Source organism: Botrytis sinoallii (genome assembly GCF_014898435.1).
Source record: "Botrytis sinoallii strain Bc 23 chromosome Unknown BSIN_007, whole genome shotgun sequence".
NCBI classification, from domain to species: Eukaryota; Fungi; Ascomycota; class Leotiomycetes; order Helotiales; family Sclerotiniaceae; genus Botrytis; species Botrytis sinoallii.
The window spans coordinates 591088-615486 of record NW_024066034.1 but is presented as its reverse complement, the minus strand read 5'-3'; the positions used below and the strand labels follow the sequence as shown (position 1 = coordinate 615486).

The following is a 24399-nucleotide window of genomic DNA, read 5'->3' as shown; positions in this document are numbered from 1 at the left end:
GTCAATCTTTGTACATATAACTATAAAGATTTTATAATCTTTGTTTTTCTTACAAATAAATTGAAAATTGAGTTGGCTTGAATGCATAGATATCAAACATATCGGAGATATGAAGTAGGAGGGATTTGTAAACAAACTGAATAGAGATTTAATCGAGAATAGATTTCTTCTTCAAATTGACTGAAACCTAAACTTCAATTGCATTTGAAATTATTATATTAATCTCTTGAAAAAGAATAATAAATATCTCAAATACAATCGATACTATAATCAGTTGTCCATTATCAAATCGTGGGTACATCTCTTCCAATTAGGCGTTCCAATCGTCAGCATCTTTCTATTTCAAATAACTGATTCTGGGTTATTGAAGACTGTTTTTGATTAAAAGTATATTTTTTGATAAGGAAATAGTAAGAGAATGCTCGGGAGGTATTCGAGGTATCAATTAAAACAATCAACTTTAACTCGGATTTCTGCCAACCATTTGCAATCTAGGATTACACTATATAAACCCAAATCGATATAAGAAATAGCAAATAAATTATTGTCGAGTATTAATTATAAAATTAGAAATATAAAATAAGTAATAGTTTCATTTTGTACACCATTTATAGCTTTTGACTTCAATCAATGGTTCGAGTAATATAAACAAAGTTTGAATATAGGGAATAATAATAAAAGAAGTGTCTTATTGATAAAGCGAAGCTATTTACTCCAGAATCTATAAGAGATTGAATATTATATGAATATTCGTTTTTCGAAAGTGTATATAATAGGTTTATGGAATCACCTTCTATTAGTTTTATCAAATTGAGGAATCTCATATCCCAAATCGCGCTTAAAAAGGGAACTTTTATTTAAACATATTGATTTAAATATTGGTTTTTGGCAATGTAAACGGATTCGACAGCTTTCGCTTGTACTTCTTGATTTTACATCCTTCGGCATTCTTTTCTATATTGTAAACTCTTTGTTTTCTCTAATCTCTTGGATCTCGGCTATAGTTGCTTGACATTATCTATGCGTAGTGTGAAACTGTAATTCACTCTCGATACGGGAATGGTAGTATTATGATTGAAATTGTTTTCTGGAAATAGATGTTATTTGGCTTGAAGGTTTCTGTATAGTTAGTAGGAGTGTAAAAAGGATATTAGATGTGAACTGAGTAGATGGGTTCGAATTACTCAATGAGCGGAGAGTGCTTTTAGGGGTAGTTAACGAATCAGTGTTACTAGACAGCTTTTCTAAGAGGTATCTCTTTAGTTGTTTTGTAACAATTGCGTTTTTGAAATATAACTTCGAGTTTGTTAATTTTAGTAAACTTAATAGCTAGATTCTCAATAATATAGCATTCATTGATATAGAGGGCCAATAGCTTATCAAAGGAAATCGAATATTTTTCTTTCCAGATCGCAAAAAAGAATATCAGATCGGTGATTTCGTCTGTATAGCTAATAATCTAAATCTATAATATTATATTAGAAAGTTTCCTCATTAGGTGTTATTAGTATAACCCAATATTTGTACTTAATTTATGTATAATCGGCTTTGGCCGGGTTCTTATAAATAACTACGAGCTGATCGATCAATTGCTATCCTGTTAAGCAGGGGATTTGAGTGTATAGTAAGAATATATGTTTTTGTATCTCTTCTTCCATCTAATCTATTATATAAGATCGCCGTTGCGCTTTCGAAATAAGTGAATTTTTGTAAAATTCGAGTTGTTTGATAATTAATAGCTGTTAGAGGCTTACTTTCGGCTTTATATCATTTTGAATTTGAATAAAAGATTGTGACGGAAACGGTGTTGTAGACCACGTGGATCAGATCATGTGATGGTCAGGTATTCATTATATAGAATACTCCGGAGCGGAACAACGATAACCGGATCGGCCGCAGGACCGATCACCGCTCCCGTGATCGGTACCCGAAGATCACCCAGTATATAATCCGATCTCTTCTCTACGAGAAGAGATCAGTTCTAACTGTAGATGAGGAGATATACACATTCTTATACTTATACCATTATTGTCCAATCATTCCCCTCCATCGTGATATGCTATTGTCCTGTACGATAAAGATTGATGAACTTCAAAATATACGGATGCTTTATTGTAATGGTAAGTAAACAAGAATAGAGTGTTTAATAAATTTGTAGATTGCTCAATAGGGTGATTAGATTTGAAAGGAATCTGTTATCAGTATTCGGAAAGGATCATTGCGAAAACTGATTTTGTGAATAGAGGTTTTTTTTATTCTTCCTTTTTCTGGTAATAAAAGATATTCTTCAATAGAATCGACTGGAATATCAGGAATCCGGACTCTGCGATTTGTAAGGGAATCTGTATAATATTGTTATCAATATTTTGGAGGTTAAAATGATAAGCGATATTAAGATTATGCTATAATAATTTGTTTTTGAGTCTTGCAATTTTGTTCTACAAATCCTTAAAGTCTTTAAAAGTCGATATTTGTTCTTTCTGTAACAGAGAGTATACATCGATATACTATTTTCGAGAGTTAATATTTCAATCGAAAAATCATTTCCAGATTATTTACCCTTTTTATATTTACCAATATTTATATTAAAAACTGTAAGGACTGTAATCATCGCTCCATTGAGATTGACTATCATCAATTGGGAAACGCTCAACTAGCAAAAGGGGAAGAGTAATAGAATTTTTTTGAGATAAATAAATTGGATATAATAGTAATACTTGTAACTCTATATATTGAAAGTTTATTATCTTTTATCGAGTAGATTTATTCAGAATCAGCTCTCTTTTTATAAGTAATATCGAATATCCTCGATATACCTAAAAAGATATTATAATTATAAGGTATTATTTGATTGGCCATCAGATGGCTATATAATTATATAGTGAGTTATAGATAATGTAACACTTTGTCTTAGAAGAACTGCGAGAGCAGGATACAATTTATCCTTAGAATCTACAATTACAGAATCGGGAGCAAAGCGCTTGTAGAGCGTTCCTATATACTAGCTATATACACGTGATCGTACATGTGCGCAAGCACGCACGTGAGCGATCGCAGCTGCGATTGGGTGCGATCCGTGACACTTACTACATCTCGATGCCAAAAGCGATGGGCATTATCTCATCCTCAGACCACACGGTGATTACATAATTTGAGGCCTTGATTTTGAGGCAGGGCCTTTCGAAGGTTTATCACCGTAGGGTCTGAAACAATTTGGTTCCGGTCTTGGTGTGAATCCCAATAATTCAGTATTTTTCGATTTTTCCATTAAATATTATAAATCATTCAACTATTGTATCACTTTTGATGCAGATTCCAATTTATAGAAAATGATTTTTCTCATTATTTTAATATATTTTTTATTATTATAGCTTTATTGGTTCATATACATATACAACATTGAAATTTAAAATAAACATTTTTGAATCCCAACATTTCATTAAATTAAACACCCACCTCCTTTGAAATCCACCACCACTACCATTCCTAATAATAATATATATATATTCTGAAGATCTTTAATCAATCTGATTCCCATCATATACTCTAATTCCTTTTAAAGGGGTAAGTTATTGATTTCGAAGAGATTAGATGCTCTTAAACCTGAAATCCTACCCTCATTTTGAATCTAAATACCTTAAACTTAAAGCATTTTGGATTTCAAATTGAAAAGCAATTCAACCACCATCGATGATATAATCCCAATGCCACTGATGCTATTGAGAAAAGCTACTAGCATATTCAGCTCAATAAAACGATTCGATTAATACTATTTTTATTATTAATGAAGGTACTTTGAAATAATTGAAAATAACTTAACTGGTTTGAAAAAAATTCTTTCCAATTGAATATCACAATAACCACATATCCAATCAATTTGAATATCGATTTAGATAATACTATCAATTAAGCTCTTTCGAATACTTTAATTAGTTTTTCAATAAATGATAATTGAAAGAATAATATATATTATTGAAGTACTTTTACCTAACAGATTCGGTTTCTCACCAAAAATACAACCAAAAGCTCTCAGACTTTCGAGGAGATAAATGTTCCCCCCGACCCTGATTGGTCGAAAAAAAAATCGATTATTAGTAAGCCACAACACTATGAAAAAGATCAAGATATTATTCAGAATTCAATGAAATACATTCTATCGACGAAGAGGGTCCCTGAATATTGAGATAAGATGGGCAGGACCTTTTGGTATTTTCTGCTGGATGTATGAGACTGAATACGTACTAGTATAGTACAAACATATACTCGCTATTACCTTCCAGATCAAAAATCCGGACAACAACAATCTTAAATCATTTCATCAGGCTCCGTATTTCCTTTCCCTTTCATCATAGGTATCTTCATACCTCCAAAACTATTCAAAATTTCCACATCCAGCATATAGGCGAGACTCTTACCCTCCTTCTCCTTCTTCTTACCCCAAAAACAACGAATAAAAACAGAATTACCTTATTATTAGAAAATTTCACATGCAGCATGCAGAACATACAGTCTTAAGATGTGGAAACCGATGCATTTGAGATGAATTATCACGAAATGGATAATCATTCCATCGAGTAGATTTTTACTAAAAGGTATTCCATACCCAAGCGCAATACGCTTACCCTGCGAGTAGAAGAAAAGACTAGAAAGAATGATAGAGACGGTGAAGAGGAAATATGTTACTAGGTAGTTAATTAATTCTAACCTTGTCCTAGGTACCTAGGTGGTATAAAGAAACTAATGCAGCCTGACGTCTGACCCTTAAAGTTAATTGGACTGCTTAACTACCTACGTACTTGATACTACGAGGAGGTAGGGAACTTTAGATCTTGTAAGTAGGTATTTAGCGAGAAAGGTTCAAACCCCCTCTTTCTAAGAAATAGAGAAAACCAAGAATGATGAATGAAAATTCGAGATGTATAATCATTTTTTGTTTCCAAAAGCTAGCTATCTATCTCATGTGAATGAAAACTGTTATGGTAGTTGGAATTGAATTCACCCTTGTATTTATATTTATCTTGATTCTCCATTTTTGATTAGCGGATGATGGTTGATCTGATCTGTGTGATGAGTTGGGTAGGTCAGACCGCGATAAACGAGGATGGAGATGGAGATGGAGATGGGGATATGGTGGGTGGATGAATGATAGATGCATCTGGATTTTTATTTAGAGTTTGATCTGATTCGTGAATTACTAGATTGCATACTCAGGTACACAATTTGCGATTCTTTTATTGAGGAGTTACGAGGTTTGGTGGAAATGGTTGCTGGTTGGAGGAAAGCTGGAAGGTAGAGTAGAGTCTTTAGATGATCGTATTGATGTTTGTTATAGTAATATCTAGATAGGTACCGATAGGTAGGTGGTTTAACTACACTACTAATTCAATTCAATTCAATCCAACCAAGTAAGAAAGAGTAAGATAGATGCCGCGATAAACTTTCCAGCACCATTCATCACAGCCAATATGGTGGAGGCTGGGGTTCCTAGGTATTTTTCTAGATTTGCTAGTCCCGGGTTCGATGCCATGGTGGGGTTACATTGGTGGATATGTCTTGTCAGAAGCTGGGTTTTATGGAGTATCTCATCGGTAGCTAGGTATATATTCATGGGGAATCGTGGTAAGATTCTTATGCAGCCTGAACTTGGCTGATGTGATGTAGTGACTAGGTATCTTGTATGACATCTGATGAATTTAAATACTTGATTGGAGATGAGATGAGAGGTTATAAATGTATGCTTTTCCCGGATGATTTTGTGGTTTTGTTTTTGTTCTACTTAATTTATCAATTTTATCGATATATATAAATCTTCATCCTCTGCAAAGACTCTCAGTCAAAGAAATTTACTCAATCGATACCGCATTCCAGAATCAATACACACAACTGCCACAACAATCATCATACACACACATATTCTACCCTCCTCCAAACAAACAAACAAACACACATATCTACATAACTCAGCACATCCCTCTCTCCAAACAAACCCTCAAAATGTGCTGGCCAAGCCGAACAAAATATTACCGCGAGCCCGTCGTCCGTGAAGTCGTCTATGCCGCCCCTCGACCCGTTTCTCGAGGTCATCATCATCATCACCCTCGACGCGTCTCGGTTACTTCAGTCTCTTCGAGACCGGTTAGTCGAACGTATGTTACTACCACAGCTAGTCCGAGAGCGAGCCGAACGAGTTATAGTAGTTCGACTTATAGGAGGAGGTATTGAGGGGGTGTGGAATTAGGTTGAGATGGATTGGAATATCTTTTACGATTGATGATGTGATGGATGATGCGATGGATGATGATGGGTATGGGTATGGGTATGTGATATAAGATGACTGGCGTATTGGGTTGGTTTGGATTGGTTGATTTGGGACGAAAATGATGAGAGACAAGGATAGATGATCTCCGATGTGAATATAATTGTATACGAGTGGAGCTAGCAGTGTTGGCTAGCTGGCTATATGAGATGAGATATAATTCTTCTGTATTGGATTTCTGGGTTTTATTTATTGTATGATAATGTTATAGGATATACGAAATATGGAATTGACCCTGCCGAGTTTTACCTTTTCAGCTTGGGCGGATGAGTTGTATGATGAGATGGCGAGGTGAACGAGTAATGAATTGATGATTTGTGTGATCTTGGATGATATTTTAGAATGAATCCCGAGACCGGGACTGTTACCTTTCGTGCTATCTGCAATTTGTGTTAGAAATGTCTGTATGAAGGGATAACATGATGGCAATATCATGAATAGCAAGGGAAACGTATATTTCCCATCTTTCTTCACATTGCTCACTACACGAGAGACCTGCCCGTCCATACAATCCCACAATCCATTCCCCAGATTCCTCCTATCAAATTCCGGGATCAATTCCATCTCACAATGATTGAAGCCAAAATCTTGAATTTTACCATGCTTCAATATAATACTATTAGTCATCTTAGTCATCTCAGTCATCTCAATCATCTCAATCATCTCAGCAATTCAGACGATGACATTATCAGATATGACGTCAATATTAATGGTGGGGTTATCACAATAACCTGCATCAAGAAGCTTTCTTTACTGCAATTATCCTTGTTATCAATCATTACTATTATCATCATTATCAACTGAACAATTATAATTTATATTAATCTCTCCAACCTTGTCGACTATCGTGGAGTATATCCTCAACTCTTATCTGCGTTACACCTGGTCGCTACATACATACATAGTATCTTCGACGAGCGAGGTGAAGTGACATAGATCAAGTTGCAAGGTTTGTTCTCCCCTGTCCTTTCGTCGCAAGAGACATCCATCTATTTTCCCTACGTATCTATATGGTTGATGATGCTATTCATGCGACGGTTAAAATGAAGCAATCACACATCGAGACAAAATCTGGGAAGTATCAGATTTGAAGGAGCATTTTATTTTTAGATCTACATTCATATCTTGAGAGTATTCGCTGGTCAGATACGCATTGCATTACAAGGCGCCTTGAAAGGAAAAAGGAAAGAGCTGATCAATCTTTAGATTCAACAAACATAGTACTTTCTTGATTCGATTAAACTATCAATATGTAAGTACAATTTGTTAATTTCTACCCTTTCCCACATCTCTTAACCTTTACTTCAACACAAAGGAGATCGATCAAACATGTTGCGACGGGCAAATTCCAGCAGAGGTTCTGGATCTGGCGAGAAAAACAATCCTTTAAAGCATTGTTCGCACCCAATCATCCTTTGTTCCACCCTCGTCGTCGTGGCATTCGACCCATTTTCAATTACGCTGATCGTCTCGTTAAAATTATAGTCACTAACTTTATTACTGTCAGGAATCGAGCACTATCAGTTCGCTCCTCAGGGGGCAAATCTTCATCCAAAGATACCTCATCCTCCAAACATTTCTCCCTCTCTTCCCTTCGTGGAATCAATCAACCAGATCTCTCGAAGAAACTTTACAAACTCATCAAAACCGAAAACAATCTCATTACAGCATATGAAACGGCAGGCAGAGAACGTATTTCGATTGCTACTCAACTTTCCGAATGGGGTGAATCCACTGAGGACGATGCGATTTCGGAAATCTCGGATAAGATTGGAGTTTTATTGAGCGAACTAGGTGACCAGGAAGATTATTATGCACATAGTCTGGATGACTCAAGAGGAGTGTTGAAAGCGATTCGAAATACTGAGAAGAGTGTTCAACCAAGCCGGGATCATAAACATAAATTAGTAGAACAAATTGCTAAATTACGGGCCAAGGAACCTCAAAGTGCTACATTGGTTACATTGGAGCAAGAGTTAGTCAGAGCAGAAGCAGAACAATTGGTTGCTGAGGCTCAATTAACAAATATTGTAAGACTTCTCGTTTTGGAGTTATTATGGATAGAGAAAAGCCAAGTAACTGACAGGCTACCTACAGACAAGAAAGAAGATCAAGGAAGCATATGATGCAGAATTTGCTGCCACTATTGAAAGAGCAGAGAAACAAATCATCCTTGCTCGTCATGGACGTCGACTCCTCAATCTCCTTGATGATACACCAATCGTACCGGGAAATATTCGTCCAGCTTTTGAACACACTGAACAAGCCCGACAAATTCTCAATGATGCCGAGGATGATCTTCGAGATTGGCAATTGGATGAGGAAGAACTCCAGTCACATGGTAACTTGGATTCTGGTGCGATGCGTCAGGAAGGTGCTGAACATCAACAAGTTCAAAACGTAGAAGGTTCTGTTGTTGGTACTGAGGATGGTTATCGTAATGAAGGAGTTCAATCGGAAATTGGTGAGAGTAGGATCAGTAGTGGACAACAAATTCCGGGAAGTTATGCTCCTAGTGTTACGGGAACTTCAGTCACAACTGGTCCGATGGAGACAAATGAGGCTAATAGGGTTGCTTAATGTGGTGGATAGTTCACGTGACTTTTCAGTGGTTTGGGCAGTATAATTGAAGCTTTAATAATGGGTGAATTTCGTACCTCAAAGTACTTCTTATTAATTAAATGGTCGTTTGGATCTTAAGGTTTTAGTGTGCAGAATAAATGTGTTTCGATGTACAAATTGCTGCATCTTTCGCATAAGTGGTATAATCTTTGAAGTCAAGTCAATGATCTAATTAAAACACTACCATTACAGCCGAATGAAAGGGGAAGCGCGACGGATCTCATCACCCGACCCCGCAATTTTTTACTTGGCGGAAATAAGACGTCCCTAGAGAGTGAATGCTAGGTTTTCTGTGAATTTTTATTTCCGTAATTTCTGAGGGGGGGGGCATGTCTGGGGAAGTATTTCTCAGTGGATGGGGAGGGCAGGAGAGATTCCTGTTGCCGCGCCGTTTGGATGCAGGATTTTGGCTTGGCAAGGTTACCTAGATGGGGGGTTAATTGGTGATTGTGAATATGTCTCCGAAAAGTGGCCGGTTTGTTGCCGGTTGGGGGAGTGATTGGGAGTTTGTTGGTTTGTTGGTGTGATGTGGTTGGAAAGTCGCCGGGAGAGGGTGATGGAAGGGGGGAGTTGGTATGTTTGCTTTCGAATATTCTTGGGGAAGGAGGATTATTGGGAGAGGACTTGGAGGGTAAAGCGGGGAGATTTGGATGGGGATATATATATATATTGTCTTGAATTCTTTTTCTTATTTTTTTCTCTTGGAGTGTTTTGGTTGGAATTTGAGAATTTGAATTTTGAATCTTGAATTTTGAAATACTGTGGTGAGATAGTGGTATAACGCGAACGATACGATCGGATATACTAAGATTACAATAGTAAAACACTGCATCACATCGAAAAGTAAAAGCAAAAGCAACATACCGCACAATGGCCAATTTAATGAAAGAACTCGGTAAGATACAATAATCAAATTTTCCTCTCCCCTCCTCTCACACAAACCCCAAGATCCCCCATCCAAACATCCCCCCTAACATCTCTCCAGGTTCCCAAACCAAATGGAGTACCTCCACATGTGTATCCTGCATCACCAAAATGTCCGCTTCCAAAGGTCTCCAACCTAGCACCCTCCCCCTCCGCCACATGGTACAACTAGCCCAAGATTTGCTACCCTTCGATAGCGCTGCGAGCAGGGGAAAAATCATTCTCGATGTGGGATGTGGACCCGGACAGGTGACGGAGTATCTAATCGGAGAGTTTGGATCTCTCCTCACGCGCACTTCTGAGGAGGAGGATCATCCGCAAACTCGGATCCTAGCTTCGGATTTCAGCGCACCCATGGTGGCGCAGTTGCAGAAGAGGAAAGAGAGGGAGCTGGAGATGGGGAATGCGGCTTGGGGTGTGTGGAAACGGAGGTGTGTGATGCGCAGGATTTGAGGGGGATGGTGGGGGATGGGGTGGCGAGTCATGCGTTGGCGAGTTTGGTGCTTTTTATACTGCCGCAGCCGAGGAGCGGGTTGCGGGAAATGTGGAGGGCGTTGATGAGTGGGGGGGTTGGGGGGTGTACGTCGTGGAAGGAGAGTGAGTGGATGGTGCTTATGGGGGTGGGGGCTGCTGCTGCTGCGGATGGGGATGGAGAACCGAAGAGGAAAATAGAGATGCCGAAAGAGTGGATGAGTATAGAGGGGCTAAAGAGGGAATTTGAGGAAGTGGGATTTGTGGATGTGCAGGTTGTGGAGAGCGAGGCGAAGTGGAGTTTTGAGAGTCATGAGAGTGTTGTGGATATGATATTGGGGTTTTCCGGGGATGAAGATGATGGTTGGGGAGGAGAGGTGGGGGAAGGGGGGAGGGAAATGGCGAGGGAGGGGATGTTGGCGTGGATGTCGGAGAGGTTTTCGGAGGGGGAGGGCACGTTGAGTGGAGTGGCGGTTGTGGGGGTGGGGAGGAGGGGGGAGTAGATGGGTTGAAGGTTCATTTTTAGGTGTGGAGGAAACTTGGGAGGGGTTTTAGGATGGAGAATGAGGATTTGGATGTTGGATATGGGACTTTTTGTGTGAGACAGATGAGAATCTGAAAAAGCATCTCGAGTGACCTAAAGTTGCTTAATAGATTGATTTTCTTGAATGCATCACACATTTTTTTGGCTTTTCGACATAGGACCGTGACCTCGTTTAGACTACATGGTAACATATACACCTATCATAGCATCACGAGTGGAAATTACAAATCTTTTTCATTCCCCAGGAGTCTTACATCTATTATACTCATAATCGTATCTTAAAACCTAGATATAGAGTTATAGATTAATATATCGAATGGATTGGTGATATACTCTTTTCTTTTGTAGAGAGGTTAGAAAATAAGTAGATAATAAGTTGAATTCTTTGAGAGAAAGAGACGAAAAAAAGATTAATAGATTTGAGATTATAGGTTAGCAATTATAAATATATCGAATAGGAGAATTCGTAAGATTTTAGAATAATGGATAATAGATGATAAATCTATAACTTGATAGTCGTTTTGAACTCTATTATTAATAGAATTCCAGGTCTTTATGGTATGAGTAAGTCATTCGATTTCGAAGACGAAATTTTTATTTCTCGGGATTTTCAACGATTTACAAACATGTATTTAAAGTTATCTAGAATTATTGCATTCATTTTGAGATGTTAGATGTTTAGTATAAAGTGTAATTAGAGATATTAAAATTGAGGATCTTATTTGTATTTGATTTGAGAGAGTTTGTTATCTTTAAATCAGGGAATTTGTGTTTCTTTTGAGGTTTATGGAGGGGTATCGAAGATTTTGTAGATTTTGAATTATTTATTCAGCGATGAATAATCCAGAGATTGTCCGCTGAAGCTAGCATTCGCCCGCGGGTACTCATTACGCAGTATAGTTATCAGGTTATATTTTATAGCTCTGCAGATCACATTGAGAGCATTTGCGCTTGCAACTGTTAGATACTTAATGGGAATAATGATACTAGCTTCGCCTGTTTGAATTCTGAATGCTTATTCGTGAGAGAGGAATCTATACTAATAATCCGATTTCCGAATATACGCCATTGCTACCAGTCAGGCTTCTAGCAACTAGGTGTTATTGACTTTTTCTTCTATTCGCCTTCTGGACCCTTATAATCAGCAATCTTGAGCCCCGATCAAGAAGACAATTTTCTCAGCTGCTTTGATCAACTCCGGAAACACGCAATTAGGATTTCAACCACCGCTAACAAATTTGCTTCTCTCCCGATCATGATTTTCTATCCAATGGCTACTCGAAACAGGTCTAATCAAGTTGGTTTTCTCGAAAATCCCTCTGAAAGAAAGCCCTTCAAAAGGAGGAAGTGTGGCGGGATATATTCCATTTTCAATAGCGCTTTTAAAATAGAACCAAACATCATAGTGTCACATTCATAACGATAGGATTTCATAAGTGCGACCCCTTTTTCTCGCTTATATCGATTTTTGTAACCGGGTTTGCAATGTGATGACGTTTGGTATCTCGCGATGAGCTCGGTCATCAGGGTGAAGCAGGATGTTATGATATCTTCTCTTTTTCATCTAGTTTTTCTAAGAGAGCTGTTAGTAGAGATATATCGAATAAATAGACAACTTGAACATACCAATAATCTTATCTGTAATTGAAAACTTAATGTCATGTTCACTCAATCTTGTAGAAATAAGTCAATCGTTTTCCAAAGCTAGTAGTCAAGTAACATGCAAAAAGAAATGATCTCAATTGAAAATCCAAGCAATACAAAGCCAATGTAATATAGCATCTTCATGAAACTTTAGATTCTTCAACCTACTAATCAATAAATGGATCCAAATATTCGAGATCATTTTGACTACATTATGCATCTGAGATTTTTCCACCAGGATTGTAAAATTGCAAAGAGTCGATAGACTGAGTGATTCAGGGAGTTGGACATTGCGATAATGAACAATATTGACGAGGATTAAAAATAAATCGGGATTGGGGTCAGGAAGCGAAATATTAATTATGCTTTTCACTTGTTGTTTCTTGCTTTCTTTTGGTCCATCCGTTGGTTGAATTGTGGCTTTGAAGGCGTGTGATACTAGCATCATGTGTTTTGAAGACACCTGGAATTCGACTTTTTGAATCTCGGGAGGAAATTTCGAAATCGCTGTGGTGGTTTTATTGTCGTTTTTCTCGGGTCCTATTTTGCCATTGTAGACATCTCGATGTCTTTCATCCTTGATTGGAACTCTTATCCCCTAAGGTGCTAGTTTCGGGCGCCCGATGTGGCCCGTGCGTTCAGCAAGAACATTGTCACGGATTGGTTATAACTCTACTTAGTAGGTTTGATGTTGATCAAACTACTTATACCCTTTTGGGGTTACATAGCTTAGTAATAGAATACTTGGCGCTATAACAGTTAGTTTGATCCTACCCAAAGGCTTTTCGTAATGGAATCCGATTAGTTAGGGAAAAGCAATCCCGCCCACTTTTAGATATGTAATCAATTTCTATTACTAGAATTCTTGGCAATCCTATTCTGGGATAGGGGACGAGATCCTGCTATACCCATTCCGAGATTGAAGAAAGAAGTAGTGTCACGGATTGATTATAACTCTACTTAGTAGGTTTGATGTTAATCAAACTACTTATACCCTTTTAAGGTTACGTGGCTTAGTGATAGAGTACTTGGCGCCGTGACAAACATTAATAACTTCAAGAATAATATTATAAATAAAGGTCTTTATATTATATTTAAAGATTAAAATTTATAAGAAAAGTCATAATAAATAAACCAAGTATACTTCTAAAGCTTTTTTATTGAAAAAGAATCGGTGGAAGATTTTATAAATATTATTATATTTCATATTCTAAAATCAGAAAATAATTATCAACGATTTGATATAATTATAATTAAAAATATTATTAAATCAAAAACTCAATATTTATTAATAAAATAAAGACATATATAAGGTTTTATATAAGTATAAAGAATGTATTATTTATATTTATTAAATTTCTAAGCATTCGATAGTTAATTCAAAAAAACATGTGGAAACTGTGAGAATTCTCAGAATCCTAATGTTTTGATTGGTCAATAAGACCCTGTTAAGCGAGGGCGCCCGAAGTTGTCACCTTAGGGGATAGTCTTGAGCAGGCGTTGAAGATGGAAGATACAATCGACATCAGGATCAATAATGTGTCTTTTGGCCACATTAATTTGTGAAAATTGAGTCTACTTCAAGAATGATTGAGTTATCAAAATGTGAATTTGTTGTAGTGGATGGGAGTAAGTATTGTGAGCTTGCTTATATGTAGTTTATGTCACGGGATCACCTCTGGGAGTATTCAGAAGTTTTACCGCTGAGCTAAACGCCCAAAAGACTAGGAGGTAGAACTGGAAGTTCTACCTTACTCTCACATATATAGCAGGACAGGACAGGACAGAAAGGGCTTAGTGTCACCCCGTGACAGTTTATTTCATATTAGATTGAGAGATAACAATACCGTATGACCAATTGTAAGAGTTCTAGCCCCTGCTCACTTGTCACGGTGTGAGCTCACGTGATATGCTGGTCCTATCGGAGAGGACCGAAAAGAGCGCTCGCACCGGAGCGTAAACGAGCTAGAACCCGATCAGACTAGCTCACTATAAGAATTCCATATATCTTCAATTTAGAAAATCCTATATTATAATTCTTTAAGCTACATCTTAATCCTCAATCTAAACCTATTACCCGAATCAATATAACCTTACCAAATTAAAGCAAAATTATTAGAATCCTATCCAACCCACCTACCCCGTAATACTACATAGCTTCTACCCATTAAAATATTACTTTCACAATAACTACTCCACACCCACCTAACCAGCCTAGGGATTCCTCGAAATTTGGCGCTTTTGTATCAAAGAATCCCCAGGTTTAATACCAATACCTCCAATCAGCATCTACATATTATACCGAACTGAAAGAAACCAACAAATCACTTGAACACAAAATTTCTGAATTCCTAATCTACAAATATATTCAAGCTACTCTACACAAACAAATTACTACTCAAAACACCTATCTACTCGATTGCCTTACTAAATCTACATTTACTATACCTACTCATTTGAAAACTGTATTCCCCAAAACTCTCACTAACTCTATCCCCAAATTTACTATACCTACTCCAACCATTCAATTAAATAAATACATCCCCAATCCAAAAAAGTTTGATAACACCCATTCCAACCTATACAAATTTGTTTAATAGATACACAGAAAATTGAATACAAATAATAATAGATTTCCAATAACTTTTGCCCACTTGATTTACACTATTAGAAAACTTACTAAAAAGACATACAAACTTATATTATTTAAGATCTCCTATAGGATTCCTTAGTTTACTAATTATACCATACTCCTCAAATATCTCGAAAACACCTTTAGGGATTCTGATTGAATACATAATATACAAAATAAACTATATATATTAAAACAAAGATATCTCGATTTTAATACCTTTTTTGTGGAATTCTAGAAATTTGTTCTAAAAGGAGAAATGCCTGATAATACTCTAATTCCGTTTTTATTTCAAGGAATCTCTTGTGAATTATAAGATATATTATTACATAACCCTGCTTCAATCTGTGAATTTCGTTAATATACTAATTACCTACAACAACTCGATAATCGATTTTGTTAATACTAATAATAAATTTATTATATTCATCCTATTGTTTCAAAACTTCATTCCAAAGATAATCACTGTTTCGTTTTTACAATTCGCTAGCCCGAAGTTTATTCCTGGAGATTTAATAGATCTGAGTTTAGAAAAAAAGAATACACTGCTAGGAACCTGGGTTTGCGGCGGGAATGTAGCGAATGTTATTGCTGTGGTTTTGCCAGCTACCTGATATAAGATTGTCTATACCCTGATATCCATTCTATTCAATTCTAAATTACTATTACTATAACCAGCCCTATAAGAACCAGCCCTGTATTGAACAGTTCTTTGAGAGGCTGAGTCCCTATTTATTCCCCACTTTGCTTTCCTTTCTGTTTATCAACTAGCTCAATCAATTCGGGAAACGGGATATACCTAACCTAAATTGTGATCAGGACGATCCTCTGTGTACCCTTTGTTTATTTGTTGTTGCTATTTATAATCTTCCTTTGAAAAATGAACTAAACAATTATACAGATCTGATAATTCTATCTATTATTCTATTCTTAGAAAAAGACACTCTCCCGATATATATTATAATCAATAGCAAATATAAAGAAATTGCCTTTACAAATCAAAATTGAATGTCTTCCTAAAAAAATATTAGTATATCAATTATCTACAATATTCGAAGTTATAGAATTCGATAGAAACATTTTGCTTGACAATCGAGTTACTTTTTATATTCGAGTAGGATTTAGAATTAATAATTATATCAAAAAGAAGATTATTTTATATATAATCAAGCTAATCTATTATTCTATTATACTAAGGATAATTTGATTTAAAAAACACAATCTCTATATCAATTTCGTGATAAACTTATTTTAGTTTGATAACTTGTTTTGCTATAAATTTTGTAATACTTTATCCCACTCGTTCTGTATAAAAGCTTTGCTAGATGTTTCTCCAAAAGTCCAATTTATATATCTACCTATCTACTTTAAAGGATTAAAGAATAAGAATATAGCCATAATCTTTCTAAAAGCCTATTTAGCTTATATTTACTGGAAATATGAAATATTCTAGATATCAATTAAATAAATCAATAATATTCTAAATAAAAAGAAAAAGATATTCGATTCTAAAAATTTATTATTTGAATTCCAAAATTGAAAAGATATCTTCTTCTCAAAGAATATAGAGAAACTATTCTTTTATCAATTATATAATTATAAGATCCATTTTAAAAAAGAAGCTATTTCTTCTTTCAATACTTTATACTCTATATCCTATTTCAAATTAAAAGTTCTAAAAGAATAATTAGAAGAGAATCTTAGAAAAGGATTTATTCAATTAAATTTTTTTTCTATTACTTTCTTTATTTTATTTATTAAAAAGATTAATAAAGGCCTCCGATTTTGTATAAATTATTGTACTTTGAATAATTTGTTAGTTAAGGATTGATATTTTTTATTATTAATAAAAGAATTTCTAAACAATCTGAAAAAAATAAAATATTTTAATAAAATTAATATTATCTTTATCTTTAATAATATAAAAATAAAAAAAGGGCAGGAATATCTGATTATATTTTATACCCGATTTGAATTATTCAAATCCTTAGTTATATTATTCAGGCTGATAGGGGCTTTTGCAATCTTTTAGAGGTTTATCAATAATTCTCTATGGGGATATTTGGATATATTTTGTATTGTTTATTTGAACGATATTTTAATATATAGTCAAACTCGAAAGGAATATATTTGTTATATCCAGAAGGTTCTGTAAGTATTAAGGGAAGTCGGTTTATTTACTAAATTCGAAAAATACAAATTCCTGAAATCCAAAACCAAGTTTCTAGATCTTATTATAGAAAATAATAATATTCAAATAGATCTAGAGAAAATCCAAATAATTATAAATTAAAAATTACCTACTAGTGTAATCAATATCCAAGTATTTATTAGGTTTTCGAACTTTTATTAATAGTTTATTAAAGATTTTTCAAAAATTATCAATCTAATAATAAATCTAATTAAAAAGAATATTCCGTTTTTATAAAGCCTTGTTTATTAAAAAGCATTCAATTGATTGAAGTGAATATTTATTGAAATATCTATCCTAGCTTTCTTTAATTAGGAAAAGGAAATAATTATAGAAATTAATACTTTTGATTATATATCCATTAGAGTACTCTTTTAATACAATAATAATAAAATATTTAGATCTATTACATTCTTCTTTAAAAATACTCGATAGTTAAATACAATTACAAGATTTATAATAAAGAACTATTAATTATTATCCATTACTTCAAAAAATAATATCCCAAATTAGAAAACACCACATTACTAATTCAAATAATTATTAATTATAGAAATCTGAAATACTTTACCACAATAAAACTATTAAACTGCTATCAAACTTATTAATTCAAATTTCTATCTCAATTTAATTTCCAAATTATTTATCACTTTGAAAAGCTAAATGTCAAATCCGATGCACTAACCAGAAGATTAGAAAATCTCTTTAAGAAAAGAAATGAACACCTCCTATATCAAAGCTGTATTATTCTAAAACAAGAAAACCTAAATTCCGATTTGTTTTCCATTATTATTATTCTAATTGAATCTAAGATTGTTAAAAGAATATACTTCATTATAACCACCCATAGTCAGAAAAACCCCAACCCTGCAATACAACTAGAGGACTCAGAAAACTCTTTAAACCTTCTTGCCGATCTGCTTACTTTGTTTACAAAAACTACCAAGCCGATTCTGTACCCGAATCTGTCCTGAAATCCCTACGAGAGGGATCCTCGAAATACTCGAAAATCATTCTTGTTGAGTATATCGAAAACAATAATCTGTTGTATTATCAAGGGAAACTATATGTTCCCGATCACAATCCCTTGAAAACCTATCTGCTTTGTTTGTACCATGAATCGCTTGTTGCTGATTACCCGCACTGTATTCAAACCTTTAAATTACTATTCCGAAATTACTATTAGCCTGGATACTATGATTATATTACATAATGAGTTTGTAACTACTATAGTTACTATTGCGCTGCCTTGAATTGTAAAGACTAGGAGGAAGTTCTTTACCTATTTTTAATCCTGCAAAAAGCTTAGTAAGATATTTTAATAGATTTCATTATATATTTACTTGAAAGTATTGATTTCGATATTATTATAATAGTAATTGACTGATTAACAAAAATGAAACATTTTTTGCCCTATTATAATATCTATAATTTCGAAAAGATTGCTTACTTGTTTCGAAAGAATATCTAGAAGCTTCACGGCTTACCCCTAACCATTATATCTGATTGTGAAGCTCAATTCGTCTCTGAATTCTGGAAATATATCTATAAGCATTTAGATATAGCTGCCAAGCTTTTAATTGTTTATTATTCTAAAACTGATAGACAAATCGAGAGGGTTAATACAATACTGGAATAATATTTCTGGTTATATATAATCTATCTATAAAACAACTAAGCAAAGTAACTCCTACTCATCGAATTCTTTATTAATAATATCTAATCCAAAAGCATTTAAATGATTTTATTCTTCTCAAACTACAGATTCTATTTCTATTTAGACTTCGAGCCTATATTGTCCTAAAGTAACTATTCTATTATACAAAATATCAAAGAATTCGTTATTAAAATGAAAACTATCTTTTTATATCTATAGATTGAATTAATTATTAATCAAATCTGATATTTAAAGAATATTGATATCTGCCATTCCCCTATCTATAAATATCTATCCAATAATTTGGTTTGACTGAATATCAGAAATATTAAGATTCTGTATCTACAAAAAAAGTTCGATTAAAAGAACCTTAGGTCCTTCAAAATCCTAAACTCGATAGGCCTTTATACCTATAAACTGGAGCTCCCAGCCTCAATAAAGATTCATCCTATTTTCCATATCAATCTGCTATATCCTATACACAATAATCCTATTTCTAAACAATATAATCTGCCACCACCCCCTGTAGAAATAGACAGCCTCGAGTGTTTTGAGATTGCCGAAATCCTAAACTTCTGTTAGAAAAAAAGAGGTTATGGAGAACCTCACCTGAAATATACTATCCATTGAATCGACTACAATACACCAACCAAAGAACCTGTAAGCTACCTGGAAAACATACAAAAACTGATCTGCAACTTCTACTATAGATACCCTAACAAACCCGGTCCCGCTTGACCAGACCCCACCTGCCTATAGATTATAAACCGTAATGTATTACTTTAATAAAGCTCGATCTTTAAAAAGGGGATAATATTATAGTGTGAGTTTACATAATATACTAATCCTATCGGAAAGAACCGAAAAGAATACTCGTACCGAAGTGCAAACAAGCTAAAGCCCGATCAAGCTAGCTCGCTATGAGAATTCCGTATATCTTTAACTCAGAAGATCCTATATTGTAACTCTTTAAACTACATCTTAATCCTTAATCTAAACCTATTACCCGAATTAGTATAGCCTTGCCAGATTAGAGCAAAGTTATTAGAACCCTATCCAGCCCGCCTGCCCCGTGATATCACTATACATATAACGCTTTTCCAATTAAAATAGAAGATTATTTGTCTTTTTATATTCTAGCTTATTTATTATAAAAAAAAAAACTAAGCATTATATTATAAAAGGATTCAATATCATTGAAATTATTTAAAAAAATGTATCATTTATTTTTAAATATTTTTATAATAGTATTTTTGAAAAGTTAAAGTTGGAAATTCAAAAAAGTTCGAAAAATTTGTTTATTTTGTATAGGAAAAGTATTACAAGTTAAAAATTCTGAGCTTTTTCAATTAAAAGCTTATATAACTTTTCAACAAAAATAATTAAAAATAAATTGGAAATTTTTATATATATCACGGAGGTAATAGCTATATCTAATAATCACTTTGATTAGGAGATAGGTATATAGAATAATAATAAATTAGATTGATTTGAGGTATAATTATAAAGATTATACCTGATTTATATATCCTGATTAGACAATAGAGTTACCTAATTAGATATATAGAGTGTGTGAACAAGGGTATTCACTTCAAAGGAATGACTTCAATACAATAGCTAATTACTATATTAAAGGAATTAAGCGAAAGAGACTAGCTCTTTCAATAGTGTCTATATAAGGCCTACTACTTTTCTACATAGCTAGCTCTTTAGACAGAATACAATTAGACATTTAGGACCTATCAATACGTAGGTGCTACGTCTTCCGTATCCTTCTCAAACCAACAATAATAATATCCTCGTGGTATATTTGTATATCTGTATATCTATATGTATGTCTGTATGTATGTACGTCTGTAAGTCTGTATGTACGTATGTACGTATGTCTGTATGTATCTATATAAGTTTTCAAATCCAAATATATACCACCTAACCCCAATGCTCAAAACACCATCCACCAACCCAATATAAACAAACCTCTACTATCCAAAAAAAATCACACAAAACCCAACTCACTCCAATGTACCCCAAGCAATCCCTTCAAATCCCCGAATGCAAGTTCCCGAAAAGTAAACCCCGAATGCACCCCAAATACAACCCTAAACCAACCCCAACGAAACCTTAAACCCACCCATATCCAACCCACTTAAACTTTCCTCCACCGGTTCCAAAAGATCCATCAACCCATTCCCAAACGCATGAATATCCAACTCCTCCTTCTCTCTCTTTCCCCCACCCCCACTCCCCCCACACATTCTAACCACTTCACACGCATTTGTGATTTCAAAATTCTGAAAGCTATCATAAATACTAATGAAAGAATGACCCGTATAAGGAGCTTCAGGTAGCGGATAAAGGTTATGATAAATCGCTTCTTTGATCAACATTCCCAAAACCATCGCATCGCATTGTTTATTATGTTGAGGAATTTGCTCGGCGGATAAATGTGAAGGACGACCACGACATACGAGAGTAGAGGTTTGATAATTTTCAATCGTGTCTCTGAGTGCTGAGATTGCTTCATCAAGAGCTCGGATTCGATCTTGTTCGATATTTTCTAGAAATCGATTAGCACTTCAATCTCCAACCTACCATCGGGGCAACAAACCAATAACAGAACTCGGCACCGGAATATCCCAATTTGAATCCCTAATCATCTCTGCCAAACTCGTCGTACTCTCCTGTTGAAAAATCCTCGTCAAAGAAGTAAAATCCCTCGCCTTTTCAAAAACCCATGAAATACAAAGCCATTGCAGACACACTTCAATCCCATCTTCTGCCATACTCGATGGAAATTTCTTCTTGGCCTGAGAAATCCACATGTCGGAATATATCTGCACCGCTTCATGCAAACGATATTTATCCACCAAAATCGCCAGATGCGTAAGCAAACTCAGTTTAACTTTTCGAGGCACATCTTTATGGTGACAATGAACGATATCAACCAAGATACGCATGGCATCTGGATCATCATCGGGGAGGGGAACTTCGACTTTCCCATGTGCTTTCATCGCATATCCTTCTTTGAAATTACTCCACTGAAGCATTGCTTTGAAAACGGGAGAAACAAGGACCATATGTTTTGACGAAACCAACATATGAATTTCCTTCAATTCCTTTTTATTTTTTTCCTTTTCCTTTTCCACAATCTCATTCACATTCACATTCCCATCTGCATCTTCCTCCACCGTCTCCAAAACAGCTACCTCTCCATCCCCGACAATCTCATCCCCAATCCCCGAATCATCCACTGCCGTCGCCACCATTTCCATTCCTGACCCCGCTCCTCCGATCTTCCTCTTCGAAACATTACTCTTCTTCCTCTCATTCAAAATCAACAACAAATCACCATCTGGATCAATCGTCACCCGTTCCGCCATCTTCCTCCTCATCATCGCTTTCGCACACGATTTATGTTCCAAGCGTAATTGATTCTCATCCTCTTCTCTCTCCTCCGCATCATCTCCATCAACACCATCATACGTTTCGATGATTTCTTCTTCGTGCGAGGGCTCGTGGATATACTTTACGCGTTTATTGCGATGGCCTTGAGTTGCGGATTTGGAAGTTTGACCTGCAGAAAATTGTTGCGGGAAGAGCGCACGGAGAAATCTAGGATGAAATGGATTGGTCATTGAGTCTCGAGTCTTGAGGTGTTTATTTATTGATCAAATGAAATCAATCTGTTGAATGGATATGAAATGGCAATCTACCTTTCGCTATGCATTTGCGTATGTGAATTGACAATGGTAAATGATCGCATCTTGGTATGCTTCGGATTTTATTTGTTTACTTTGGAGGCAAAGATTGGCGACACTATCGGATTCTCGAGGTGTTGCGTCGTTGTGTCGTTGCGTGGTGAACGAAAGGTTACTAGGAGAGCCCTTGCAAGTGGGGTTTATTTTGGATTGGAGTACGAGTACCGGAAAAGTTCACTAGTTTCTCTCTTCAGTCAATCTTGGAGAAGTTTTCGTGTTTGTAGATGAGTACCTAGTTACCTAAGTAGATAAACTGCAAATAAATAAATATAAATCTCGAAAAACAGCAAACAGAAAACGATAAATAAATGAAAAAATATTCACTCGTCAAAAAGTCCCCATCTGGTGTCGTGTCACCACTCTTGCATTCAAAAGACGAGTTAAGCTAACTCAGTATAGCATATTCCTCAAAAAACTGGGACCAAAATCAAAGAATCTTCTTCAAGAACATCTCCATCTCACACCTCAACAACAATTTGCCATCCAATCCCACGAAATGCAAACATCGAGTGGAATATCACCTTCCGAGTGTTTACGGAGTATATCAAAGTCCATACCAAAAAAAGTCGCGCAACACATTATGATAATTACTCATTGAATCATTTTCGATGAAATAAAAGGTAGGATCTTGATAGTTAAGTATTCCGTCCGATGCATCCATCTATATCAACAACTCAACTACCAGTCCAGTATCAAAGCATCAATCAAGTAAGACCCTCTAATAAATTGACGGGGCAATGGAAACTTATCTACGAGGGCGTGTCTTTGATGATTGCCGGATCCATACGCAAGCACTTTTTCATACCAAACTCATTCATTTTAGAATTCAATATTAAATTAATTAATATTATTATATATTTAAAATTTTATAAAATAATAAATTTTTATTTAAAATTTAATAACATAATTTTAGTTTTTTTTATTAAAGCTTTTAATTAAGTCAAAATTTATATTGAAGTTTTAATGCTTAAAATTTCTATATAGAATTTTATTATCAATTCAATTCAAAAATTAATAACTTTAATATTAAAGTAATTATTAATTATATTTTTCTATATATTTCAAATTTCAAGTTTTATAATAAATATTTGAATTATTATTTATTTATAAATATATAGAATAAAGCATAGTTGTCACGGATCGCACCCAATCGCAGTTGCGATCGCTCACGTGCGCGCTTGCGCACGTGCATGATCACGTGTACATAGCTAGTATATAGGAGCGCTCTACGAGCGCTTTGCTCCCGATTCTGTAGTTGTAGATTCTAAGGATAAATTGTACCCTGCTCTCGCAGTTCTTCTAAGGCAAAGTGTCACAATAGTTTTGGTAAGGAAATTCGCTTAAATTTCAGCCCGATATTCATCAAGACACACCCTTGTATACACCTATCTATCTACCTACCTACCTACCTATCTATCTATCTACCTGCATACCCATCTATTCCATGAATCCACGAGTAATAAACCGCACATTCACATCCCATTCAACATCATATCTAATCAAATCCACCCCCTTTCCAGTCCCAGTATCTACATATCCAGCATCTACATATCCCTCCCTCCCTCCCTCGAGAAACAGATCCCCACCTACCCAGAACCTCCGCATAAACTACAATCCCAATTCCAACTCACAATCCATAA

The 24399-nt window shown here is 35.1% G+C and overlaps 4 protein-coding genes across 4 annotated transcripts; 3 read left to right on the top strand and 1 right to left on the bottom strand.

The window, feature by feature from the left end:
* Positions 1-5994: 5994 nt before the first annotated feature.
* EAF02_004631 (uncharacterized protein) lies at positions 5995-6222 on the top strand (the record flags this gene model as incomplete). Its single annotated transcript, XM_038900679.1, has 1 exon — positions 5995-6222. The coding sequence occupies one exon, from the start codon at positions 5995-5997 to the stop codon at positions 6220-6222; it is 228 nt and encodes a 75-aa protein (XP_038759191.1).
* Positions 6223-7645: 1423 nt separating this feature from the next.
* Positions 7646-8896, top strand: EAF02_004630 (uncharacterized protein; the record flags this gene model as incomplete). Its single annotated transcript, XM_038900678.1, has 3 exons — positions 7646-7712; positions 7802-8346; positions 8414-8896. 3 exons carry the CDS (start codon positions 7646-7648, stop codon positions 8894-8896), a joined length of 1095 nt encoding a protein of 364 aa, XP_038759190.1.
* Positions 8897-9973: 1077 nt separating this feature from the next.
* On the top strand, positions 9974-10836 carry EAF02_004629 (uncharacterized protein; the record flags this gene model as incomplete). The annotated part of the gene is made up of 2 exons (XM_038900677.1): positions 9974-10293; positions 10389-10836. 2 exons carry the CDS (start codon positions 9974-9976, stop codon positions 10834-10836), a joined length of 768 nt encoding a protein of 255 aa, XP_038759189.1.
* A 10264-nt stretch (positions 10837-21100) lies between these two features.
* Positions 21101-22636, bottom strand: EAF02_004628 (uncharacterized protein; the record flags this gene model as incomplete). Its single annotated transcript, XM_038900676.1, has 2 exons — positions 21101-21558; positions 21610-22636. The coding sequence occupies 2 exons, from the start codon at positions 22634-22636 to the stop codon at positions 21101-21103; spliced, it is 1485 nt and encodes a 494-aa protein (XP_038759188.1).
* Between the last annotated feature and the right edge of the window lie 1763 nt (positions 22637-24399).